General features: G+C 36.4%; 1 protein-coding gene across 1 annotated transcript; it reads right to left on the bottom strand.

The window, feature by feature from the left end:
- Window positions 1-103: 103 nt before the first annotated feature.
- Window positions 104-21,585, bottom strand: LOC137945226 (O-fucosyltransferase 38). Its single transcript, XM_068791003.1, has 11 exons — window positions 21,265-21,585; window positions 19,912-19,990; window positions 14,404-14,471; window positions 13,996-14,084; window positions 13,704-13,881; window positions 12,293-12,421; window positions 12,026-12,159; window positions 10,802-11,015; window positions 10,376-10,560; window positions 1,295-1,390; window positions 104-677 (listed from the first exon to the last, which is right to left on the bottom strand). The coding sequence occupies exons 1-11, from the start codon at window positions 21,442-21,444 to the stop codon at window positions 539-541; spliced, it is 1,491 nt and encodes a 496-aa protein (XP_068647104.1). The 5' UTR covers window positions 21,445-21,585; the 3' UTR covers window positions 104-538.
- Between the last annotated feature and the right edge of the window lie 2,415 nt (window positions 21,586-24,000).

Raw genomic sequence — 24,000 nt, forward strand, 5'->3', positions numbered from 1 at the left:
AGCTTAAAAAGGGGTTTCCCCCTATCCGATTAGCACAAAGGGAAGCATTCCCTATACTAATGGCGACTATACAGCCAGAAGTGACCACAAAACGGCTCCGAAAAGAGTTGGGTGCCTGCAGAGTGCAAACTCCTCACGCAGCAAATCCAGCACTACTTGCTTCCCACTTCACATTTATGTAGCAACCTCAGTTTAACAGTTTCCTAAAAAAATTCAATGCTGCCTAGGTATAGCAATTTCTTGAATCTCATTAACTCAACAAACTAAATGAATGAGAATAATCTGTGCTACAAAATAATCCAAACAAAATTCACCCTGCTGCTTCTTGATAATAATCCATTAAAGGTACTAACTACTTGCTTAGAAAAGTAAACCAAGGAGAGCAACACAAAAGACAGCCCTAGTTTTACAATGACAAGAGAAACTTCAGTTACGCTTCTGCCACATCTAGTGACACATCAAACCTGGTTAATCCATAGACTCTTATCCCCAATCGAAGCATAAGAAATAGAAAGAAACAAAACCTGCAAGCGAATTCTCATGTGATCTCGGCATGGTATTTGGAACTACAGATGCATTCAGGATATGGGTTCTCATAGAATGATTCTTCTGTCCTTAGCCGTCCTCGGCCCTTAACTCCAGGCAGGGAACCCAGCCTTTTCCTTGGAGCACCTTGTCTGTCAAATTGCAAAAGAAGTGTGAATGGTTGTTTGGTTTTTTTGGTTTTTTTTTTTTTTTTCGAATGTTGGTTACGGAAATTTGAGCTTGAGAAGATAAACAGGCAGACGTATGAAATTTCTAGAAAGGCTGACTGACATTGTTGGGTCACTGTTGCCTAGTTCATGGTACCAACCAATATGCAGTACAATCATAACAAACAGGTTTACAGGTGTTAGGATAAGAATTTGGATGAAGTCATTTTATCTCTAATGTATATAAGCTGCATTCAGGAGATTCATATAAAATTTAAGATAAAGTTAAATGCATACTAGTCAACACTATTTTAACAGGTTTTTTGATTTCCTACCACCAAATTATAAGCTGTCTCAGAAACATTTCACGAACCAGTTCAACCAAATGACTCGATTCGTAAGCAATAAGGGTCTGGACCTATTTTGAATCCTTTGTCTGTAGATGGAATCATTGCACTTCATTGATATGATAAGACCAGCCCAGTTTTTTTCATATATTTTTATTTTCATTTATTTATTTAGTTTTTGTGTTAGAGAGAACAATGCAGATTGATATTCATTTCAGTAGGAAGAGCTATTATCAATAAAGTGAAAAGAGATACCTGTCTTTGTGCATTTGACTGATGAGCAGTGATAATGATGATCCTTCCTGTAGCTCTCCTCTTTTCATCATGTCAAAGATTTCCACCAGGCCTTTCCTACGAGGATGAATGAGTATGATTTAATTGATTATATACACTCCTTGCCAAGACCAAAGTAAAATTTGAAGTACAGATGATGACATCCCGTCCAGTAAGCATTCTTGGGCCATTAACAAAAGATACTTCACGGCTAACTAAGAAGTGCATGGACAATTTTCATATATTTATTCCAGCCTAGTTTTCTTTAAATTTTGTGGAGTATTGACTGTATCCATGTTCCCCATAGCGAAGTACTCATGGGACTAGATAACCCAGTACGGTGCTTGAGCTAATCCACAAAATCACTTTTGGCCAATATTGATATCAGTGTGATCTTTTTTTCAGAAAGAATCTGGATCAGTTTCGAGAGGGTCATCATTATGACAGGGGAAAAAAAAAGCACATCCAAACACACAAAAGATCATTATCAGAACATTCCCATTATGTCGGTGCTACAAATGTTGTCAAGTAAATAAACCTTACCATCAAACAATGAAGCTTTTAAGCAGCAGGGAACAGAAATTTCAAGGGGCCATAATCTGGGCTCCCCCACTGGCGGGCCACTACAAACTAAACTTTGATGGTAGCGCTTTTGGTTGTCCCGGTCTTGTGGGCTATGGCGGAGTTATCCATGATGAAAATGGTTCTCCTTTTGTCCTTTGCTGGACCACTTGGAGTCTCCGACTCCACTGCGGAACTCTCTGGATTACTCAATGGGCTTTAGATCTTCCAAAGTCGTCTCGCAAGCCCCTCCTAATCATAGGCAATTCTAAAATTTTCATAGACTGGTGTGCAAAGTCAACCCTTCCTCCCTCTCAACATTGGGATATGTATTTCGATATATGTAATTTAATTTCTTTTCTAAACTGTATTTGGAAACACATCCCTAGATCTGCCAATCATTTGGCAGACACTCAGGCTAAGTTGGGTGTTTTACTCCAATGCCTTGTTGTGGAGGAAGGCCCACGTAGTTAGGTTTGTATTCTTCTCCCTCTATTTAATAGTTTATACATCATTATTCAAAAAAAAAAGGTGTGAGGACTGAGACCTATTAAATAAGTCCAAGTGTGTAGCAAGGCAGAATAACTTAAGCTCCCAGATGAAGAGCATGCCATGGCACACCGTGGATGCACTGCCAGGATATCAGTATGGAAGTAGATAGATCCTCAATCTCTCAAAGAATACAAGAACTCACTAGTGAAGGTCACAGTCCTTCTAGCCATCAAGAGCCCAGGGGAGTTAACAATTGCTCTCGTCCCTTGAGAAAAGCTCTTGATTCTGCCTCCTTAACAATGACCACAAGAACAGGAAGACTAAGATCCTTTGTTATCAAAATTAGTACCCCCTTGGCCTCTCCACCTGCAACCCCATACTCTTCTTGAGATTCCATCACATTAAGCTTGAGGGCACCAGGATCAGTTGGTGACCACTGATGTATTGCTTCTAACCCGGAATAAACATACAAGCCACTATACACAAATTACATGGACAATTCAACTGGCCAGACTATTAACAAGTATAAAATGAAAAGCCCTTCCAATTACACTACAGGCTAAATGGCTTTCCATCATATTCTTCTATGGCACTCTGCTGAAAAATAGATTCTTATGTTGGGCTCTGAAAATATACTTTAAGCTGGAATTGCAAGTTTCATGAGAGCTCCACCAACCTTCTTCATGAAAGGAGAGGAAAACAGCTCCAAAATTTTCAAAAATTTGCTGCCATAAGATGAATAAGAGAACATAAGGTGCAACCATTGAGCTTCCAGAGCTTCACATCAAAATCAAAGTTCCTCTCTTTCACCCCTCATACATAATTTATTAACTAAGCTTCAAAGATGAGAAGCTTCAAAAGCATCATTAAATATAGCTCTTCTGAAGTTTTTAAGTACCAACTTTGTGGAACACTAAACAACTTCATATATAGTGGGAAAGCATTTATAAGAGAGATATCTCTTACCCAAACATCCAACCGAAAAGGCATCTACAAGAGAAATATTTCTTACCCAAACATCAAAGCAAAATTTATTTGTTCACCACTTCTAACACAAATTAATGTTTCAAAAAATGTGTCCATTCTCCCTAACTTAAGCATTGTGAATCTATGAGAAAACAAGAAAAGACAAGGGTATGGGGGGTAGTATGAAATGTAAATGCATCAAGAAGATTTGCCAAACACTTTCTGCTTTTTTTTTTTTTTTCTTTATTAGGTATTAAAAAAATTGTGTATTTTGTACTATAATGCCCTTTACAAAAGATGAAAATAAGAAGAAACTACACTGCCAATTTTATTTAAAATAAAAAAGAAAAATCAGTATTGAACTTTGGCACTCCAGCTGAAGCCAGGAAAGTTAAGTATCTTCAGCCTGACATATATTTCTGATCAGACTGTCATCATGAGGCTTTGTAAAAGTAATTGCAAGTGCATTCTTGGATAAGACAAAGAATGGTAATTTTCTAAGGGAAATTCTCTTTAAACAGTTTATCAATCAGTTGGTCTAGGAGCACTCATAAATTGACTACCAACACTACTGCAGAGGACCTGTTTGGCATATAAATAGTGAGATAGATTGATTCACCTTTACCTCTTTGTACCTGCATAGAGGTTCTGACAGCTAGACTATGATCAAGATATCTTAAAAAAAGAAACACGTGCACTCTGCTACAAAATTTATTTTGCACAGGGAAAGGGTTCCGTTTTTCTTGTATTAGGAGGTCCAGTTCATAGCTATATACGAGTCCAACAGCAAAACATTTACTTTTGAAACTGCTGAAATACATGTATAAGGGCATTTTTCTCATTTCGATTTGTAGGTGTAGCTATAAGTGTTACACTAAGATAGGCATCATGATAGGAGTTCATATTCCAAAAAAAAGTATTTAGAAAGTTATTGGGTTTAATGAAATAAAGGGCATTATTATACTTTCGTATCTTTTTCACTTAAGTAATATATTTAAACAGATAGGGCACGATTTCCAGCCCTGACAGAGTTCTGGTTCAACGCACTCCTTTCTCTCTCTTGCCTCTTCTTCTTTTCTCCTTCTTCCTCCTCCTACTTAACTACTTCTTTGATGTTTTCAGAAACAATAGTAAGTCAATAATATCCCATGGCATTGAAAATAACATTCTATTTTTCCTTATTGCTCAAATCTCTGATTATGCCCCTAATACATGGTTACCGATCTATTATGAATGCAGCACCCACCTTTGTGTTCGTTTTGGAGCCATTTTGGCAGGTTGTGATAAACGAAAGGATGGAAACTATTAAATGTAGTGTGCAGGTATTTTTGTCATTTTATATTGCTTATGTACTTCGATGATAGCACTGTCATGTTTAAAATGTCAGGATGAGTCTATGGTCTAGTTTTTATGTTGTTTGGAGGTATGGTTAGGAAGTTATAAGGAGTTATGTTCAAGAGGCGTAATTCTATAATTATACATCAAACCACTTAAGTTAATAAGAAGACGAGAGGTTATGTGCGGACCTGACGAGAGCCTGCTCAAGGCTCTCTTTCAGTCTCTCTTCTCTCCTTCTTTCCTCCTCTCTTCGTTATTCTCCTATTTTCTATTTCTTTTTTATGATACTAGAGCAGTAGAGTCCTGATTTTGAGCCCATGAAATATTCCTACCTTTTTTTAATGCAGAAACTCTTCAGAGAAGGGGATTTCAGAATTTGCTACTGACTGGGGGTAAATTTTGATTTTTCTTGTTTCTTTCTATGCCATAACCCTAGGGATGATTGTCCTTGCAGCCAATTGAGCAGTTCTAATCCTAATTAGTATCCCAAAAGGGTTTTGACTTGGGATTGTCTCATTTGAATTATGCTAACCTTGCATTTGGTTCCTGCATCATCTTCAGGGAAGCTGGAGTCAACCAATTTCTTGCAATTTTTGGTGGTTTAAGGCTGCAATTACTCTTTTTAAAGATGTTGTACATATTACTGGTTGAAATTTGAGTTTCTTATCAAATCCCTAATAATTGAGGTGGGGCCCTTATAGCCTGCACAGGCATCTGGTGACTTTAATTTTTTTATTGTGTTAGCTGTTATGTATTATTTATGGCTGATTTTGGTGAGATAATCACTCCCACAAGAGCATTTGGAAGTTCTACAAGGGAAAAATACTTATTCTGGTCACTATAGACAAGTTGAATGGTCAAAATTATCTTAGTTGGTTTAAGTCAGCACTTATCTTAAGGCCAAACAGAAGTCAAAATTCATTAGAGATGATCTACCAGTTCTTATTACAAATGATTGGGAAGTTGAGGATAGCCAGGTTATGAACTGGTTACTCAATAATATAGAGTCCAAAGTGAAGAGTCAGATCATGAACTGTGAGATAACCAAGGAAATGTAGATGTCTTCAGAAGTTTTAGATTGACAGGAAAGTAATTTGTCTAGGGTGTATGAGCTATATGCTAAACGTTACTGACTACTATCAGTAAGTTGCAAAGTATCTTGTAGGAAATTAGTATTATTTATCCTTTCACCATAGATGAAAAAGAGCTTGAGAAAAAACAAGGGCAAATACTTGTAGCTAAAATTTTAAATGGCTTAGGACCAAAATTTGACGTAATTCGAGCTCAGTTACTTGCCTCGGATGACATCCCATCACTCTCTAAAGCCTTTAGTGTTATGTGTGCAAAGACAACAATTACACCCACAGATAACAAAGAAGTTAAAGATGTTGATGGAATTGCACTTAACACTCAAAGACAATTACAATCTGTGCAAGACTATAGTGGAAGTGGTAGAGGCAGAGGTCGTGATAGCTCAAGTAGAGGGAGAAGTCAAAGTGATGGTAAAGGTGACAAAAAGTGTGTTCATAGTGGACGTACCAATCATTTTTTAGATAAATACTGGAACAAGTTTGATAAGCTTGCATTCGCTAACTCTTCTATTCAGGACAACATTGAGCCCTCTTCGAATAGAGCAATGGGTATACTACTTGGTGCCCTTGATAAATTGCAGCAGCTTGCCTAGCGCATTGCTTAGTTGACTTGAACATCCAGCTCCTCGATGAATGTAGCTCAGCCTACACTTCCTACAACTACTCTTGCCAATTCAGGTACATCTGCCTTGCACATGCGTTCTATGTCTTCCTGGGTTATTGACTCAAGTGCTTCATACCATATGTCAGGGATGTGATCCTTATTCACTGATTTGAGTGAGTCTTCTATTTATAAACATGTTACGCTTGTTGATTGGTTTGTCTCTTCTATTCACGGAGTAGGCAATGTTTAACCTACACCATTCTTGTCATTTAAATCTGTATTTATTCGTTCCTAAGTTTCCTCTTAATTTTTTGTCAGTTAGTCAACTCACAAAGTTTATGAATTGCTCAGTGATTTTCTATCCTACTCATTGTGTATTTCACGATCTCACGACGAGGAGGATGATTGGCTTCGTGCGTGAGAGAGGACTATATATCATTTGGAAAGTTCACGAAAATAGATTCCGTTTGTTCTACATTTTGCAATTTCACCCTTCCAGGTTAGGCATCCTTCTCCAACAAAATTGGTTTAGCTATTTCTTGAATTGCTATCATGTTTATCGTTTCAGTGTGAGTCGTGTCAAGTGGGAAAACATCATTAGACTTCATTTTCTTTGAGTCAAACAAACAGTAATAGTTTGTCTGAGATAGTTCATTTTGATGTATAGGGACTTTGTCCAATTTTTAGTGGTTTTGGGTATAAATATTTTGCTTCTTTTATTGATGACTTTAGTCGTACTACTAGGTTGTATCCCCTACGAGAGAAATTTGAAGTGTTTAATGTATTTCAAAAAATTTATAAAGAAAAATCAATTTGATGCATCTCTTCGTATTTTTCGTACTGATAATGGATTGGAATTGATAAATCAGAAATTTGATATCGTTTTTTCAGAATCATGGGATTCTTCATTAGTCTTCATGTGTTGTCACTCCACAACAAAATGGAATGGCCGAGTGAAAAAATCGTCATCTTCTAGAAGTTGCGACAACAATGCTATTCCCAAGTCATATTGTGGTGATGTAGTGCTTACTGCCTATTTTCTTATAAATAGGATGTCTTCTTTAGTACTTGTGGGCAAAATTCCGGTCCAAATACTAAATCCATCGGCTACCTTGTTTCCCCTCTGTCCTCGTACTTTTGGATGTGTCTATTTTACTCACGTGTTAGTTTTGTTGCTGATAAATTGTCTCCTCATGCAATCAAGTGTTTTTTTCTAGGTTATTCTCGTACAAAGAAGGGATACAAATATTTTTTCCCATCCCACTAGAAAGACATTTGTATATGCCGATGTGACATTCTATGAGGATGTTCTTTTTTTCTCTATCTCTAACAAGGAGTCAAGTCCATCTCTTGTAGATATAGGTATAGTTGCTCCAACTCAAGTGAAAAATGATATTGGCCAGCCACCATCTATTACTGCACCAAAGTCATTATAGGTATATCAATGACGAAAAACTATTCGGACACCAGTCAAGGTTCCCTCTATCTCGCCTATTCCAAGATCCTCTTCGTCTGCAACTTCTGAGGTAACTAATTTAGATCTCCGCATTGCTCTTTGTAAGGGTGTATGCATGTCCACTAGAGATTCGTTGTCTCATTAAGTGAGCTCTGGTTCTTTGTCGAAAACAGTACAAACAATTTGCTATGTCTTTGTCTTCTTGTACCATTCCTTCTTCAGTGTAGGATGCTATCTTGTCTCCTCAGTGGAAGTGTGCTATGGATGTTGAGATGGAGACACTACATGATAGAGGTACATGAAGTTTATGTGATCCACCTTCTAGTGCTACAAAACTGTGAAGTATAGAGAGGATGGTTTATTGACATATATAAAACTAGATTGGTGGCCAAGGGGTATACTCAAACCTATGGCATAGATGTTTTTGAGACCTCTACCCGCATTCTTATATCTGTTGCAATTAATTAGGGATGACCCTTGTATCAGTTGGATATTAAAAATGCCTTCTTACATGGAGATTTAGAAGAAGAGGTTTAAATGGAACAACCCCATGAGTATGTTGCTTAAGAGGAGACTTGGAATGTGTTCAGATTAAAGAAGGCAATTTATGGACTCAAACAAAGTCCTAGCCTACGGTTTGAAAAGTTCAGCCAGGTAGTAATGTAATTTGGGTTCACTCGAAGCCATTTTGATCAATCTCTTTTTGTTATGTAGTGACCCTTTGAAAATTGTAGTATTACTTGTTTATATTGATGATATCATGATTGATGATATCATCTTGTTAGAGAGTGATACGAAAGGAATTGATGCAGTAAAGGAGCACCTTGCTAAACATTTCTAGACAAAGTATCTGGGTTCTTTAAAATACTTCCTTTGGATAGAAATTGCTAGAAGCAAAATGGGTGTTGTCTCAACACAAGGAAGTACGTTATTGATATGTTACATGAGTATGGCTTATTAGGAGCGAAATTGGTAGAGACACCTATGGAAGTTGGCAATGATCTTCATGAGGAAAGCAGTGATGAACTTAAAGACGAAACAATGTAGCGAAGGTTAGTGGGAAGTTGATTTATGCCACAGTTACTTGTCCAGATATCTCATTTACGTGTGGTGAGTAATGGAATGTCCATGCAAAATTCATTTGGATGTTGTTCAGAGGATATTGAGATACTTAAAAAAGTCAATTGGAAATGATTGTTTTTTTAACCTTATAATCATTTAAAGATAAGAGTCTTTTCAGATGCAAACTATGCTAGATCCAACCTTCATAGGAAGTCCACAAATTGTTATTGCATGTTTGTAAGAGGAAATTTGGTAAGCTAAAAGAGCAAAAAGTAAAATGTGGTGGTTCGTTCTAGTGCAAAAACTAAGTATAGAGCTATGACTCATATTGTAAGTGAGTTGATGTGGGTTAGATACGTTCTTCACGAGTTAAATTTACAAGTCGTAAAACCTATGAGCATGTATTGTGATAACCAAGTTGTTATTTTGATTGCAAACAATCCAGTGTTTCATGAGAGAATCAAACATATAGAGGTCGAATGCCACTTCATTCGAGACATAGTAATGAGAAAAGAAATTGTTACCCCTTATATCCCATCTAGTGATCAAGTTAGTGATATCTTTACTGAAAACCTTGGGTAGACGTGAGTTTGGGCCATTTTGTAACAAATTGGGGCTTTTAGACATATATGTTCCAGTTTGAGGGGGAGCATTAAATGAAGTGTAAGGGTATTTTTGTCATTTTACATCGTTTGTGTACTTCGGTGAGAGTATTGTCATGTTTAGAATGTTGGGATGAGTCCAAGGTGTAGTTTTTATGTTGTTTGAAGGTGCGGTTCGCAAGTTATAAAGAGTTATGTTTAAGCGGGGTAATTCTATAATTATACCTCAAACCAATAAGAAGAAAGAAGGATTGGTTACAGACCTAACGAGAGCCTTCTCAAGGCTCTCTTTCAGTCTCACTTCTCTCCTTTCCACCTATCTTCATTATTCTCCTATTTCCTATGTTTTTACAGACACGTTGACGAGTATCTTGCTATGGTTGTGGACTCATAAACCCCTTTCCATGCTGAAAAGCTGGAGCTTCAATATGCTGCAGCAGTATCTTTGGGCTAGAGTTTTTTACATTTCAACAACAAGAAAATTTGTTCAAGTGATTGTTACTGCTGTAATATGAACCCTAATGCAGCACTCAAGAGGCCTGAACCATGCGATGCCAGTGGTGCCAGTGGTGCCAGTGTTCAACTGGGCATCTGTATGGCATTGGCCTCAATTATCGTGAAACACAGCAACTGTAGGGCATCAGTCCTAATTACCATAATCAATTAACACAAACTATTTCATATAATGCTTGCGCTGCACACGCCCCCTTACCTCAATTTACTTGAACTCAAATATCTAATAGTGGAAAAGATAAATAGATAAATAGACAAAAAAAACAGAAAATAAATAAATAAAAGATCACGCAAAGAAATTAATTTTCGATTTTGACTAATACAAAGAATAAATATAGTTAAATAAAACAGGAGAAGCAAAAGATGAGAAGGGAATACCTATCAGGGGTGATAGTCTTTTGATGGCCTAAGAATCTCCGATGCCCCTCAACAGCTCTTGCCATATTGCCCGAATATGAAGGAATAAACACATCACTCTCAAGACAAACGATATAATCTAATGCCGCCGATTGAGATGCATGATTGGAAAAAGTCTCAAGTTCTTCAGGTTTTGCCAGTGTCTCCTGCAATCAATCAACAAACCGTATTCATCATACAGAGATTTCAGGACTCACCCTCCAGATTATCAGTCTAGCTACAAAAAAAGAAATTATATGTCCTGTAGCTCAGAGAATTATTCACATCATCTTAAATTTAGTCAAATATGCCCTCCCATGAGATCATTTGCTATTGATAGTTCTGTTCCTGTGCAGAGGCACATAGTTTTATCAACAAACATTAGAAATTACCGGATTATGAACTAACCTTGAAAACCAAATTTGGAAAATAAGATCTGAGCTCAGAAAGGTGAATATCACCACCAAATATTTCTCCCGCTGCAATGTAAATCCAAATGGATCGAGGATAGCCTAAAGCCCTCAGATAGATGCCAACCTCTTTGGGAGTAAGTGGGCAATTTCCGCCAATCCGTTGTTCTGTTGAGTTAATTTTCTTCATTTTCCAGTGGTTTGTTTTCTCCCTGTCATAAAAAACATAGTGGTCATTAATCCATAACACATTATCAAGCAGAATATTTCATCACATTCATGAGCAGAAAAGAGAATGAGGCAAGAATCTAGTTGCTTAGCCATCCATAAATAATACTTGGGACTCATAACACCAACAGGGAAAGTAATGGGCAGTTGTCCGAGTGTAACCGATCAAATTGGCATTCCATACCACTGGGTGGTTACCAACAAATTAGATATACGATTAAACTTATAGTGACTGTGACAGAAAGCAAAAGTAATGGTCAGAATGGTCAGAATGGTCAAATGTCAATACTTGAGCTAAAGTAAAACTACTCCATGACACCCAACATTAGTGCACTATCAATGCTCCAACTGGATTCACTTTGAAAACAAGTCCCCTGGTGTCTGAAATATCATGGGTATCCATAAGTTTAAGGTGGACAGCCACAGACTGGTGTAAGAACAAACTGCACTTATACTACATTATTTACACTTGTGGTGTTATCTCTTCATTTTGGTCAAAAGTTCCAAGCTCAATTAACATTTTGGGAACTAAAAAATTCACTGGACTAGAAGCTCCACTCAAGTAGCTTACAGACAAAATTGCTTATGTAAGACAAGTTCAAAGTTTAAGAGACGGTTGCCACTAGCAACAAATTTCAGAAACATACAAGTTTTTGCTTGAACTACATAAGTTTAAACTCACATTGTCAGAATAGATCCTTGATTCATTTTAAGAACAGGAGTTCTCAGCAAAAGAAACAACGTAATTTTTTTTTATGCAAGTGAGAAGGAGATATTTATTAAGGAGAGAAGCAAAGGGTCCCACAACCAGGGAATACAATGCGAAGAAAATAAAAGAAGAAACAACATAAAAATGATGCCATTAAAAGAAAGGAAATACCAATTGAAGTATATAACCACGTGGTGACAAATGAACAGGATTGCACTCTGCTGGACAAGACGAAGCACAATATACACTCTTAGATTATTGATCTTGCAAAGTTTATATTCTCACCTCATTACAGTCAGCTCTGCAGCTTCTGCTTCAGTAAGGCCATAAGTGCAACCAGTAAAAGATAACATATCTTTCTCATATCGTAAGTGAAGAGCAATATATCTTCCGTGCGATTTGAGTCGCTCCACCAGCTTCTGTGGTGTCACCGTCACGTTTTCTCAGAATCCTAGTTTAACAGATTGCCCCCTTTTAAGAGAGATCTCCTAAGTAAAAGATGACAAAAGAGATTCCAAGCGATATGAAATGATGTACAGGCAAAAAACAGACCTTGCCTAAACTCTCAATAGGAGGAGAAAAGCGAAGAGCGTAATACAAGGCACGACAACGCAATCTCTGGATATCAAGGGGAAGGTTATTGTTGGCCAACCTTGAATCTGATTTTGGAACATGAATCACCTGTCACACACTGAAGAGTTTCAGAAGAACTAGCATGAAGTGAAAAATCATAACCATTTACACTTTCAAACATTTGAAATTGATTATAGCATGCAAAACAGATATATTGACACACTTCTCATAAGTGTCACCTTATGAAAGAAGAAGCATAGACTTCGATGAATAGATAATTTCTTCCTTTTGGTCTAAACAAGTTTGCATGCTCAGTTACATTTTGGGAAGAAAATTCACTAGACTAGAAGCTTCGCTCAAGTAGCGTATATATAAAACTGCACAAGCATGACAAATAAAAAGGTTTAACATATGATTACCACTTTGCGACACATAGACTGCATCAAATTTCAGGAACAAATAAGTTTTTGCCTAAGCTAACTGTGAGAGTGGAAGATCCAGTTAAGTAGCTTACTGCCTAAGTTAAAAAATGTTTAATAACTTTTGTATCCTCTAACAGATTACATACAGAAAGGTCAACATCTAAATATTTTAATTTAATCAGTTAAAGCATCATGTATCAGAAATAAGCCTAAAAAGTCACCTGCATTATGGACAAGAGCAACTGATTGATGATAGACCATGAAACAGCAGGAGCAGTTTCAAGCACGTCTTATGTTTCCTACTGATATGCATGCTTAGTTTTATGCCCAAGCCAGGTCTATGTTCTGTCCAAAAGCCAACTCACATGATGGATGAACTGGCTCAAAGACCAGTTTGCAGCATTTCGTACCAAAAGCAGGATTATTAGGTCTGGTATAAGAATGTTTGTGTAGTGAAGAAAACCAGTACAAAGCAAACGACACTTTCATTCTGTAGCTAAGAAGGCCCACAAACTTCAAACTATAAATTCAATGCTCCAAACGAAGCTCCAGTTTATCTCAAGATTGGATATTGGGCTAGTGAGGACTATTATTGTGTATTCAACATCACCTCCGCATCACCCCTTATTCAAGTTTGGAATTGACAAATAGGAGGCGACTTCAAAAGATTTTAAAAGCACATTGTTGAAGTTGAAAAAAATGAAACTCTAAAATCATCTCTGACATTTTAAAAGAAGGAAAATGAAAAATAACATTAAAAATTTGGAATTGACAAAGAAAAGGCCACTTCCATTGATTCTAAAAACAACAACAGCACCACCACCACCACCAACAACAACAACAACAATAACAACAACAACAACACTAATAACAAGAACAAAAGTCATCTCTGGACAAAAAAAGGAATGACAAGGATAACAACAATAAAAATCAGATCCTACCAACATTGCATGACAAAGCAGCAATACCTTATAATCCTTCCACAAATGTGTCATCTCCTCATAATAGCCAGCACTGGACAAGGACGTGAAGTGCTTCCTAGCCCGTGGAGCAGATTCCAGTTCTTTTGGGAGCTCCTTCACGATCCTCACATCTCCTTCAAGGGTGGCAATGAAATGCTGTTCATCAAATACGTCGGAGAAGGTACTATGGCCCAAGGAAATATTGAATGTTGTGAGAAGAGATACAGAGACCAGATATATAAATTCAACACCAAATTGGGACAACCAAAACATACTGCCTAAATGCAGATAAGCAAACCTTGAGTCCTTCCAGAAAGATCGTTTATCCAGCTCTGGTATGACGAGGGTAGCATTCATTATACGTGATATGGCAACCATATCAGAAATCTGCATTAATAAGTTAGAGTTATAATTTCAAGAGTAGACAACGTTTCGGTGACATTGAAATTATTATTTTTTATCATAACTTCTCTTTTTTTATGAATACTAGTCAGACAAAAAACATCCACTTTGTCATTATATAAACTCATTTTAAATAAAGGTAAAAAAAGAATAAAAAACAAAAAAGACTTATACCTTCTATTAAAGTCATGCTTGAATATATGATCCTTTAAGAAGAAAAAAAGCATCGGTACGTAGGAAGAGGTTTGGTTCGTCTTAAAAAGCATAAGAGGATTCACCAAAAGAAAGGCAGGCAGTAACTTACTCCAGTACGCATTTGGTTGAGTCCTCCATTACTTCTCACAGTTATATAGTGATCAGACTCGGTAGGAACTGATAAAAAAGTCAATAAATTGATGTCAATTTATAACTATTGAAAAAGAAGCAAAAATGGAAGAAATATGAAGGTAAAAGAGGAGAAGATGAAGAGAGGAAGATAAGCCTGAAAAAAGCAGCAAGAAGGCTGCATTGATCAGTCTCGAAAATCGAGACTGATCCCTCTTTAATACTCACTTAAATGAGTTTAGGTAAAATGACAAAATTACCCTTAAGTACAAAATACCATATATATCTCTCTATACAACTCAGATTCTAACACAAATAAACATAGGCATATGAAATGAAAACTATTCTGCTGGTACAATATGACACTTATGCGACAAGGAAAAAAGACCAAAATATCTCTGCCTATGTATTTTAACACTTCCCTCAAGTTGGAGAATAGATATAAAAAAATCCCAACTTGTTACAAAATCCCAAATGTTCTTTCCTTCCAAGAGGTTTTGTAAGCACATCTCCAAGTTTCTTTGAGTACTTCACATATGGAGTGACTACTTTCCCTTAAATGATAGCATCTCTAACAAAATTACAGTCGACCTCTATATTTTTCGTTCTTTCATGGAACACTGGTTTACTTTTCATAAAAATAGCTACTTGATTATCACACTTCATAGTCATAGGTTCTGGAATAGAAAAACCAAATCCAATCAAAACACACTTAACACACATAAGTTTGCTGACTGTGTGAGTCATTGCCTTGTATTAAGCCTTTGCTCTAGATCTGGCCACTCTAACTTGTTTCTTGCTCTTCCAACTCACTAGGTTACCTCACATAACAATAGAAATCATTAGTAGACCTATTCATGTTGCACCCAGTATAATCTATGTTAGAGTAACCCAATATATCAATCGTATCATTCTGAGTATGCATTAGGCCTTTTCTAGAAGCTCCTTCAAATATTTCAGGATTCTATGAACCGCTTCTAAATGTACCAACCTCTAGTTTTCCATAAACTGGCTCACCACTCCCACTATAAAGGATATATCGAGCCTAGTAATTGTAGCATAGATTTAACTTCCGAACTAGGCATCTGTATAGGGACTTATCCTTGACTATGAGACTATGAAAATCATGAAGACCAACATTCACTTCTATGAGGGTGTCCATTGCCTTAGCACCTAACATACCATATTCACTCCACATGTCAACAACATATTTTCGTTGCGAAAGAAAGATACCTTTTTAACTTCGAGCTACTTTAATGCTAAGAAATACTTAAGTTGTCCTAGATCTTTGGTCTGAAATTTTGCGGCCAAATATTGTTTTACTTCTTCAATTCCTTCTAAGTCACTTCCAAACAAGATAATGTCATCTACACAATTAAAATAACAATACCTTGCTTCCTCTTTAGTAAAAAAACCGAATGATTACATTGGCTTCAATAAAACCCAAATCTTGTCACAACATTACTAAACTTCTCAAACCAAGCTCTCGCTCTTTGTTTAAGCCCATAAATAACTTTCTTCAACAGGCATACTTTAGATTTCTCCCCCTGAATAACGTACCTTGGAGGTTGCTCCACATACACCTCTTCTTTCAAGTCCCCATATAGAAAAGCATTCTTCACATCCAACTGAAAAAGTGGCCATCCCTGATTTATTGCTACTAAAATCAATAGGCGGAAGTAAGTCGGGCAATAGGCGAGAAAATCTCAAAACATCTACACCAAATGTATGTGTACAACTTTTGACTACTAATCTGGCCTTATACCGCTCAATGGTCCCATCTGCCTTATGTTTAATAGTGTAGACCCAATGACACCCCACAACGATTGCCCTAGAAGGTGGATCACAAAGGCTCCATGTACTTCTAGATACAATGCACCCATTTCCTCATCCATAGCACATTTCCACTTAGGTGAAGTCCTGGCATCCTACATCGAATGAAGAATAGAAGACGAGGACAACAACATAGCAAAGGACTTGTATGAATGTGATTAGAAGTCAAAACATATATAATGAGAAATAAGATGAGAAGTATACAACTTTTTACCTTTCCAAAGACTAATAGGAAGATCCAAGTCAGATGAAATAGGACCTGTACGGAAAGAGGAAGATGGCTAGTCCTAAGAGGCGACTTCACAAGCTGGATAATTTGCAGGTGCTAAAGCAAGCAATAGACGATGAGAACATCTATTATACACCTGAAGTGGAGTGGAACTTGTAGAAGATGCATCCATAACAACAATAGGAATTGAGTTATCCATATAAGGTGCAAACTAAGGCTTTGTGAAAGATGTAAAATATGGGGTGTTCTAAAAAAATGTGACATAAGAAGAAAATATATGTTTTCTTGTTGATTGAATTGTAATATTTGTATCCCTTTTGATGAGATAAATAACCTAGGAAGACACATTTGATAGCATGAGGAGACAATTTATCCATAGACAAACTGAAAGAATGGACAAAACAAGTACACCCAAATATCTGAGGGACAACATCAAACAATTTACATTCTAGTTTTAAAATTAGCATCGGAAGTTGTCCTTGCAAAACAGATGAAGGCATGCGATTAATAAAAAAACATGACGCTAATACTATATCTCCCCAATACGATTTAGGAACATTCGTATGAAATAATAAAGTATGAATTACTTCAAGGAGATGTCGGTTTTTACGGTCAGCAACCTCATTTTTTGGGGAGTATAAACACATGAAGTTTGATGAATTATTCCACGTAAATCACAAAATGATACAAACTGGTAGTTGAGCAACTCAAGGTCGTTATTAGTACAAAAGATACTAACACGGGCATCAAACTGATTTTTTATTTCATTAAAAATCTTCACAAATACATCAAAGACCTTAGATTTTTCTCGTAAAAGATACAACCAAGTAACCCGGCTGAAGTCATCAATAAAGGACACAAAACACTTTAAGCCAAATGAAATATGGACCCCATACATCAGAATGACTTAACTCAAAAAGCTGAGAACTACGATTAGAACTAACCAGAAAACTAGACCTACGATGTTTTCCCAGTTGACAAAACTCAAATTAAAAAGAAACATCAACAGGTAAAGACGGAAAGGACTGACAAAGTTTTGCTATGATGAATGCCTCAACCTCGAGTTCCACAAAAACGGAGAGTCTTTTGCAGTAAGCACCACAATTGTTGGAGTAAATACAACATCCAACACGTAAAACTCGTCTTCTCATGTCTTGAACCAATCATCCTCATTGTTTTCAAGTCCTAAAATACGCATGATGTGGGAAAAAAATGTTACAAAACAATTGAGGGGCTTAGTGATGTGACTAAGAGAAAGTAAATTAACAGGAAAATTAAGAACAAACAGAACAGAATCCAATGACATTTTAGAAGCGGGTTGAACAGTACCCACCCCCTGAATTGGGGAAGTAGAAGCATAAGCCAAAACCACATGACAATAGGATAGTCAAGGATTAATTGATTGAAACTAGGACTTCATACCTGACATGTGAGTGGAGGCTCCTAAATTGATGATCCAGGAGGGAGAATGTGACACATTCAATGCAGTCATACTTGTACTTGCCATCGTGGTACTTGTTGTAGTAGAGGAATCTGGCACAATGGTAGTGGTGGTTGTAGTAGAAGCAGTGGTCAATTGACCTAGTCTCTGAAGTAATTGTTGTATTTCGTCTTGAGGACTTCGATAGGAGGATGTACCAGTGTTTTTCACTATAAAATTAGCCTTGGCTTGCAAAAATTTTCCCGACACTTTTCTGAAAAATGGTTGGTTCTTTCATAGTGAATACATCTCCTATCATCCCTCTCACTTTGACCACAACCACGAGTAGATGAGTCTCTCCCACGACCTCAGTCTCAACCTTATTATATGATGGATGCAAGTTGTTGTTGCACCAAATGGTAAAATATTTTTCTCACTCTTGCCTACCACTACTCCTACCCGTGTAACTCTGTTAAAGACCTGTTCAAGGGTAGTTGTATCATCATTTGCTAGAAATTAAGCCCTTGTGACATCATATTTTGATCCCAAACCATCAAGGAACCGAGCAACCAGTATTTGATTTTCCTTTTTGCGAATGTCTCCAGCATTCGTAGTAAATGGATGAAATGTACTAATCTCCTGCAGAACACCTCTCATCTCAGTGAAGTAGACTGTTACTATCTGATCACCTCTCTTTATATTGAAATGCCGAACATAGAGCCCATATATGTGAGACAAATTACTCTCTTGAGATACGATCAAAGACATAGTATCCCACATCTCTTTGGCTGTTCCACAACTCAAAATCTGGTCATTGAATCGGGCATCCATGCTATTGACCAACCAAGTCATGACTTAGTTATCTTCAACTTCCTAGTCTTCAGTGATAGGTGTAGGAGGATCATCTCTGATGTATTTTGCCTTTCTTTTTGGCCTTCATGTACATAAGCACAGATTGAGACCAATTCACAGAATTCTAACCATTCAATTTGATTGAAGTAATTTGTATAGAACCTGAATCCTTACTCTTAGAAGCCTCAGAATGTCTAAATGCAACAACTTGTGTGCTTGATTCTACCATTTAGAGTCTTAAAAACACTCCAACAACCTTATAGAAGTGATCAAGAGAAGCTCCAAACTCAATTTAAACACACTTCAAATTTTCCAAAATTAGCACATGTGGGTCCCATACTTCCAATTAGAGCATGCCCTTCTCAAGTCTTGCACAAATATTTCAATTAGCCCCAAACACAGCCAACAAATATCTCAAAATAGCATATAAAACACATTCAGCATGATGACGCAGGCACAGTAATAGCTGCTTAGACAGCTAGGCAAGCAAAAGCTTAAGCAAGAGTCCCCCTAGGGACAATTGGGCACTATAACTGCTCAAATAGCAGCAGGACCCACCAACCAAAGGAGGTTATGGCAGTAGAAAAAAAAAGAGAAATTTTGAGATTTCCCCTACCAGAGAAGATGTCGACTTGAACACTTCCTTTAGGGTTGATGGATCTGTGAGAAAGAGACAAAATCTGAAGAAGAAGCTCGCAAAAATCAAAACTATTGCTCTGATACCATGAAAAAGATGAAAAATGGAAGAAATATGAAGGTAGAAGAGGAGAAGATGAAGAGAGGAAGAGAAGTCTGAAAAAAGTGGCAAGGAGGTTGCGTTGATCAGTCTTGAAAATCAAGATTGATCCCTCTTTAATACCCACTTAAGTGAGTTTAGTGAAAGGACAAAAATATCCTTAAGTACAAAATATCCTATATCTCTCTCCATACAACTCAGGTTCTAACGCAAATTGAAACATAGGCATATGAAATGAAAACTATCCTACTGGTGCAATATGACACTTATGTGCCAAGGACGAAAGACCAAAATACCCCTGCGTAAGTAATTTAACAACTATCTACATCCGCACCTTGCATGCTTTCAAAGCAAAAGGGCAAGATCAACATGAACTGCTCTATAATTAACACAAATACAGAAATGTAGAGAAATACACCTTTATATCTACTACTAGGATTGGTACAGGGGTGGAAGCCATAACTGAATGGAGCACTCCTTGGCTGCACGTCAGTCAGCTGCACAATAAATTGTAAGTGTCATAAATTTCAAACTTTTTTCATAATGGAAAAGTGAAAACTTTAACATATTCATAAAGGAGTATCGTGCTCTTTTACACATGCAGTTCCTTCCACCCAGACAATTTAAGGGGGAGGAGGTTCCTGAAAGTATACTGCCCTGTATATATCCTGACACAATGAACTTCATATTTAACTCAAACTCAAGATCATGAAAAGCATTCCAATCATGGCGCAATTGTAGATTGAAAAAAGGATGATAAGCCTGAATACTGACATTATGACCTATTTACTTGACAACATCCAATAGGTCATGAACAGATCTGCAATGTCAAATCAAGCACTAAATGCAGCAATATCTCTAGCCAACAGCCCCAAAATTAATTATTTTTCACAAAGATTTCAGATAGTGGAGATCCAGAACAGGACCTGATAGATAAACCAGGATAAAGACCATCACAATGCAAACAAGAAATATCACTTGAAAGCATTTAAATGAAACACATCCTGAATGGCAGTTTTGTGTAGAAAACGTGAAACCGAAAACATGATAATTCATTTTCTGAAAAGACAATATGTAAAATAGAGACACAAAAAATGAAATATGAACTGAACTGCAATTGACTTCATCAACTATGTATTCCGAAATAAATAAAAATTTGCCACCGTTGCCAAGGAGGCTGAAATGCAGATAGTCACGTTAAAGCAAGATAAAGCTCGTACTTACAGAACGAAAGAGCTAAAACATGCCTGAAGGACAAATAATAAACGACAATCCAGTTTTCTACACGACATTTCAACAAATGCCAATTAACATTAATAATTCTTGAATTGTGATCCAAGTGTTAAAAACGCAAAACGAAATCTAGATCCCTGATTAAATATGAAAGAGACGATCAACTTCCACAAGAAAAATAATCAGGAAACATCGTGCTTAAAAGAAAAGCACCTTCAATATTCGATGGAAAAGCAAAGTCACTATCCAAAATTCCAGAAAACTAGACAAAAGGGACCAAAAACTTAAATATTAAAAATAATTCAACATAAAATGCACTTAAGATTCCCGCTAAAAAGAATCACGTTTTCAACGCGTTTTCAATTGCCATAAACCGTCAAAACAGACGAAAACGATACAAACTTAAATCTATTGGTAACAACCTCGAATAACAACCGGTGATAATATAAACTAAGGCAACTCTGTTTGATAGCTCAAGATAGCCAATTTCCATCAATCAAAGAAAAAAGAAGATCTAGAATTATCGTTCTGCTAATACCTTTCCAGAGGCTTCTGAGTCTGAAGCGAGCTGGTACTTTTCAGCATCCACAATCTTCTTTGGTGAGAAAATGAATACAACAAAGGAGCAAGTGATGAGAAGGACAATATACACAACGATGGAAGAAAAAGATAGCCTTGCGGAGATTCTGGGGCGAGATGACACCCTGCTCTTTCTCATCTCATCGGATCCAAAACACGCTAAGACAGTCTTTCTGTCGCCATTGTCACCTCAAAAGACTTCGTCCTCTAATCAACGTCGAAGAGTGCCGACGGCGAGTTTTATAAAAAGAATGCACTAGAAAAGCAAATTTCAGTACAAAAAATACAGGTGTTAGTATGCCTCGTTACAAATTGAGGAAGCATTGTTACAAAATTTTGTATGATATATGTAGCTTGAAGGGAGGTTAGTAGAGGCCTAATCAGGAGAATTAGCTCAAGGAAGGGTAATGGCATGAGGTAAGTAGGTTTCTAAGTTTAGGTAGAATGCTTTTGTGTAATTGTCTTGTTTGTGTTTAAGGAGATAATTTCATGAATTCCCGAGGGATAAGTGTAAATTAACTCTTGATTGCTTGTTGTGTGAATCTTGTTATTAGTTTTTTTAATGTATCTAGTATTTCTCGTGAATCAAAAATGGGTAAGTAGGAGTTACTAGGTAGATGGATGTTATGATCCTGGGTTAAATGTTCTAAGTGTTTAACATTTGGTATCAGAGTCACTACTTACGTTGTGAGTTCGAATCCCAAAGGAGTTTGTTGAGCGTCAGCTCATAAGCCCTTAAGGGCAAACTCTTTCTCCAAGGGGTGTGTTATGTTATGATCCTGGGTTAAATGTTTGGCTTTTTGCTATCTACTAGGCCGGTCTTTTGGGTAGTATTAGCTAGGTGTTAAGTTTTTTATATCAATATTCCCCTATTGGTATTCATCGCCCAAAAACCCTTGCTTGAAAAAATTCCACTAATTTCTCCTTATTAGATGGAATTACATAAAAGAGATTACGACTCTCTTTTAAACTACATGTATACTCAAATACACGATTTACAATTTAATATCCCTAAGAGATTGGTTTGATTCTAGCTCTATCAAAACCCTTTTTATTTATATTTAACTAGGTTCTAGATGAACCTATTACAAATGAAAAATACAAAAGACATGTAAAACTTACACTTTTATCAATTGGAAAGAAATCCTTTCTCCTTTGAGAGATCCAAACTTCCTATCTTTGTAGCACAATGCAGAATGTGGAGCTTGAATATGATGTATACAAGGAGATGATATGAGAAAAAGAGGAAGAATTTTCCAAGGTTTTGGTTTACTCTTTCTAAAAAATGCACTTTAGGAAGAATTTCAAAAGATTGAGAATAAATGATGATGGATATGCCAATAAAAGCTCATTAACTTCTCGATGGGATGTTTGGTGGGATATTTATAAGTTCCCATGAGAAACTATTATTTTTTGCCCATTTTCAAAAAGTCGAGTTTACATTGATCGATCAATGTAAAGTGGTTGATCAATCAAATGGTTATTTTTCTGACAAAATGTGACTCATTATCAATGATATGATCGATTAATATCTTCCTATTGGGTCTAATATTTTAAGTTGATTGATCAATATAGATGGTATGACTCGATTAATCAGAATTCCCACTGGCAGTACATTACAAGTATGACCGTTAAATGACCTTACTATGATCAATCATGTTTTTTTGTTTTTGTGTGGCTAAGTTTTGTATGATCGATCAATCAATATGAATTTGTTTTGTTTGGACAATATTAATTGACCCGTCCAAATGGGTTGATGGATCATACCTTATAGCATAAATTGGTTATTTTTTGGATGATCGATCATTCCCATGTCAGTTCACTATGTAGACTTTTAACGAATGAGAATTAGTGATCATAAGTGATTCTAACATATAAAATATATGTATGCATTTATAAACCCATGTTTGAATGCAAAATATATCTTAAGGCTCTAAATTTATATTATACCTCAAGTTTTGGAAGAAGTGGATTGCTCTCCTACATAAACAAAGTTTTGACATTTCTCATTGATTCCTAAAATTATAGTTTTCAAATTGTCTTCATCTTCTAAGGGTGTTTCTCCAAGAGTTTTTCGATATTCCATAGAGTTTGAGGTCTTTGAGAAGTCTGTATCGATTAAATGTTTTAGACCTTGAAGTTGTCTACTCAATCAATAATTGACATGTAATCTTAGTGTTAGTATATATAATTACCACCATTAATATTTCAAGCATAATGATTAACCTATAATCTTAGTGTAATAGCAAAACTAAAATTTAATTAATGTATCCTTTTATTATTTAATATTATATTAAGCTATAATTGGTTTAATAAACATATAATTTGGATAAATTGCATTAATCAAATTAAGTTAATTAAATATATTTTAAGTGTAACTATAATTTTATGAAATAATAATAATTATAGTAAATTAATAATAAATTGATAACTTAGTGTAATAAGAATAATTAGATTATAATTGTAATTAATTAATTAAATCAACCTAGTTAACTAAGAAGAGTTTCTGCCATTCAGCTAGCTCCTCATCCGTTCTCTTGGGTAGATCAGATTGCCAGAGTTTCTTCATTTACGTTACAGGCTTTTTGGTCTAGCTCGATTGCTAGGGAGCTGCGGAATTGAGAGGGATTAGCTTTGCCTATTAGCAGCACCCGGATCGTGTGTTACTTTGTCACAAGAGAATTGAGAAAGGTGG

Source organism: Aristolochia californica, unplaced genomic scaffold (assembly GCF_029961685.1).
Source record: "Aristolochia californica isolate CCGP_79_NKW_82.1479 unplaced genomic scaffold, dmAriCali1.0.hap1 SCAF_12, whole genome shotgun sequence".
NCBI classification, from domain to species: domain Eukaryota; kingdom Viridiplantae; phylum Streptophyta; class Magnoliopsida; order Piperales; family Aristolochiaceae; genus Aristolochia; species Aristolochia californica.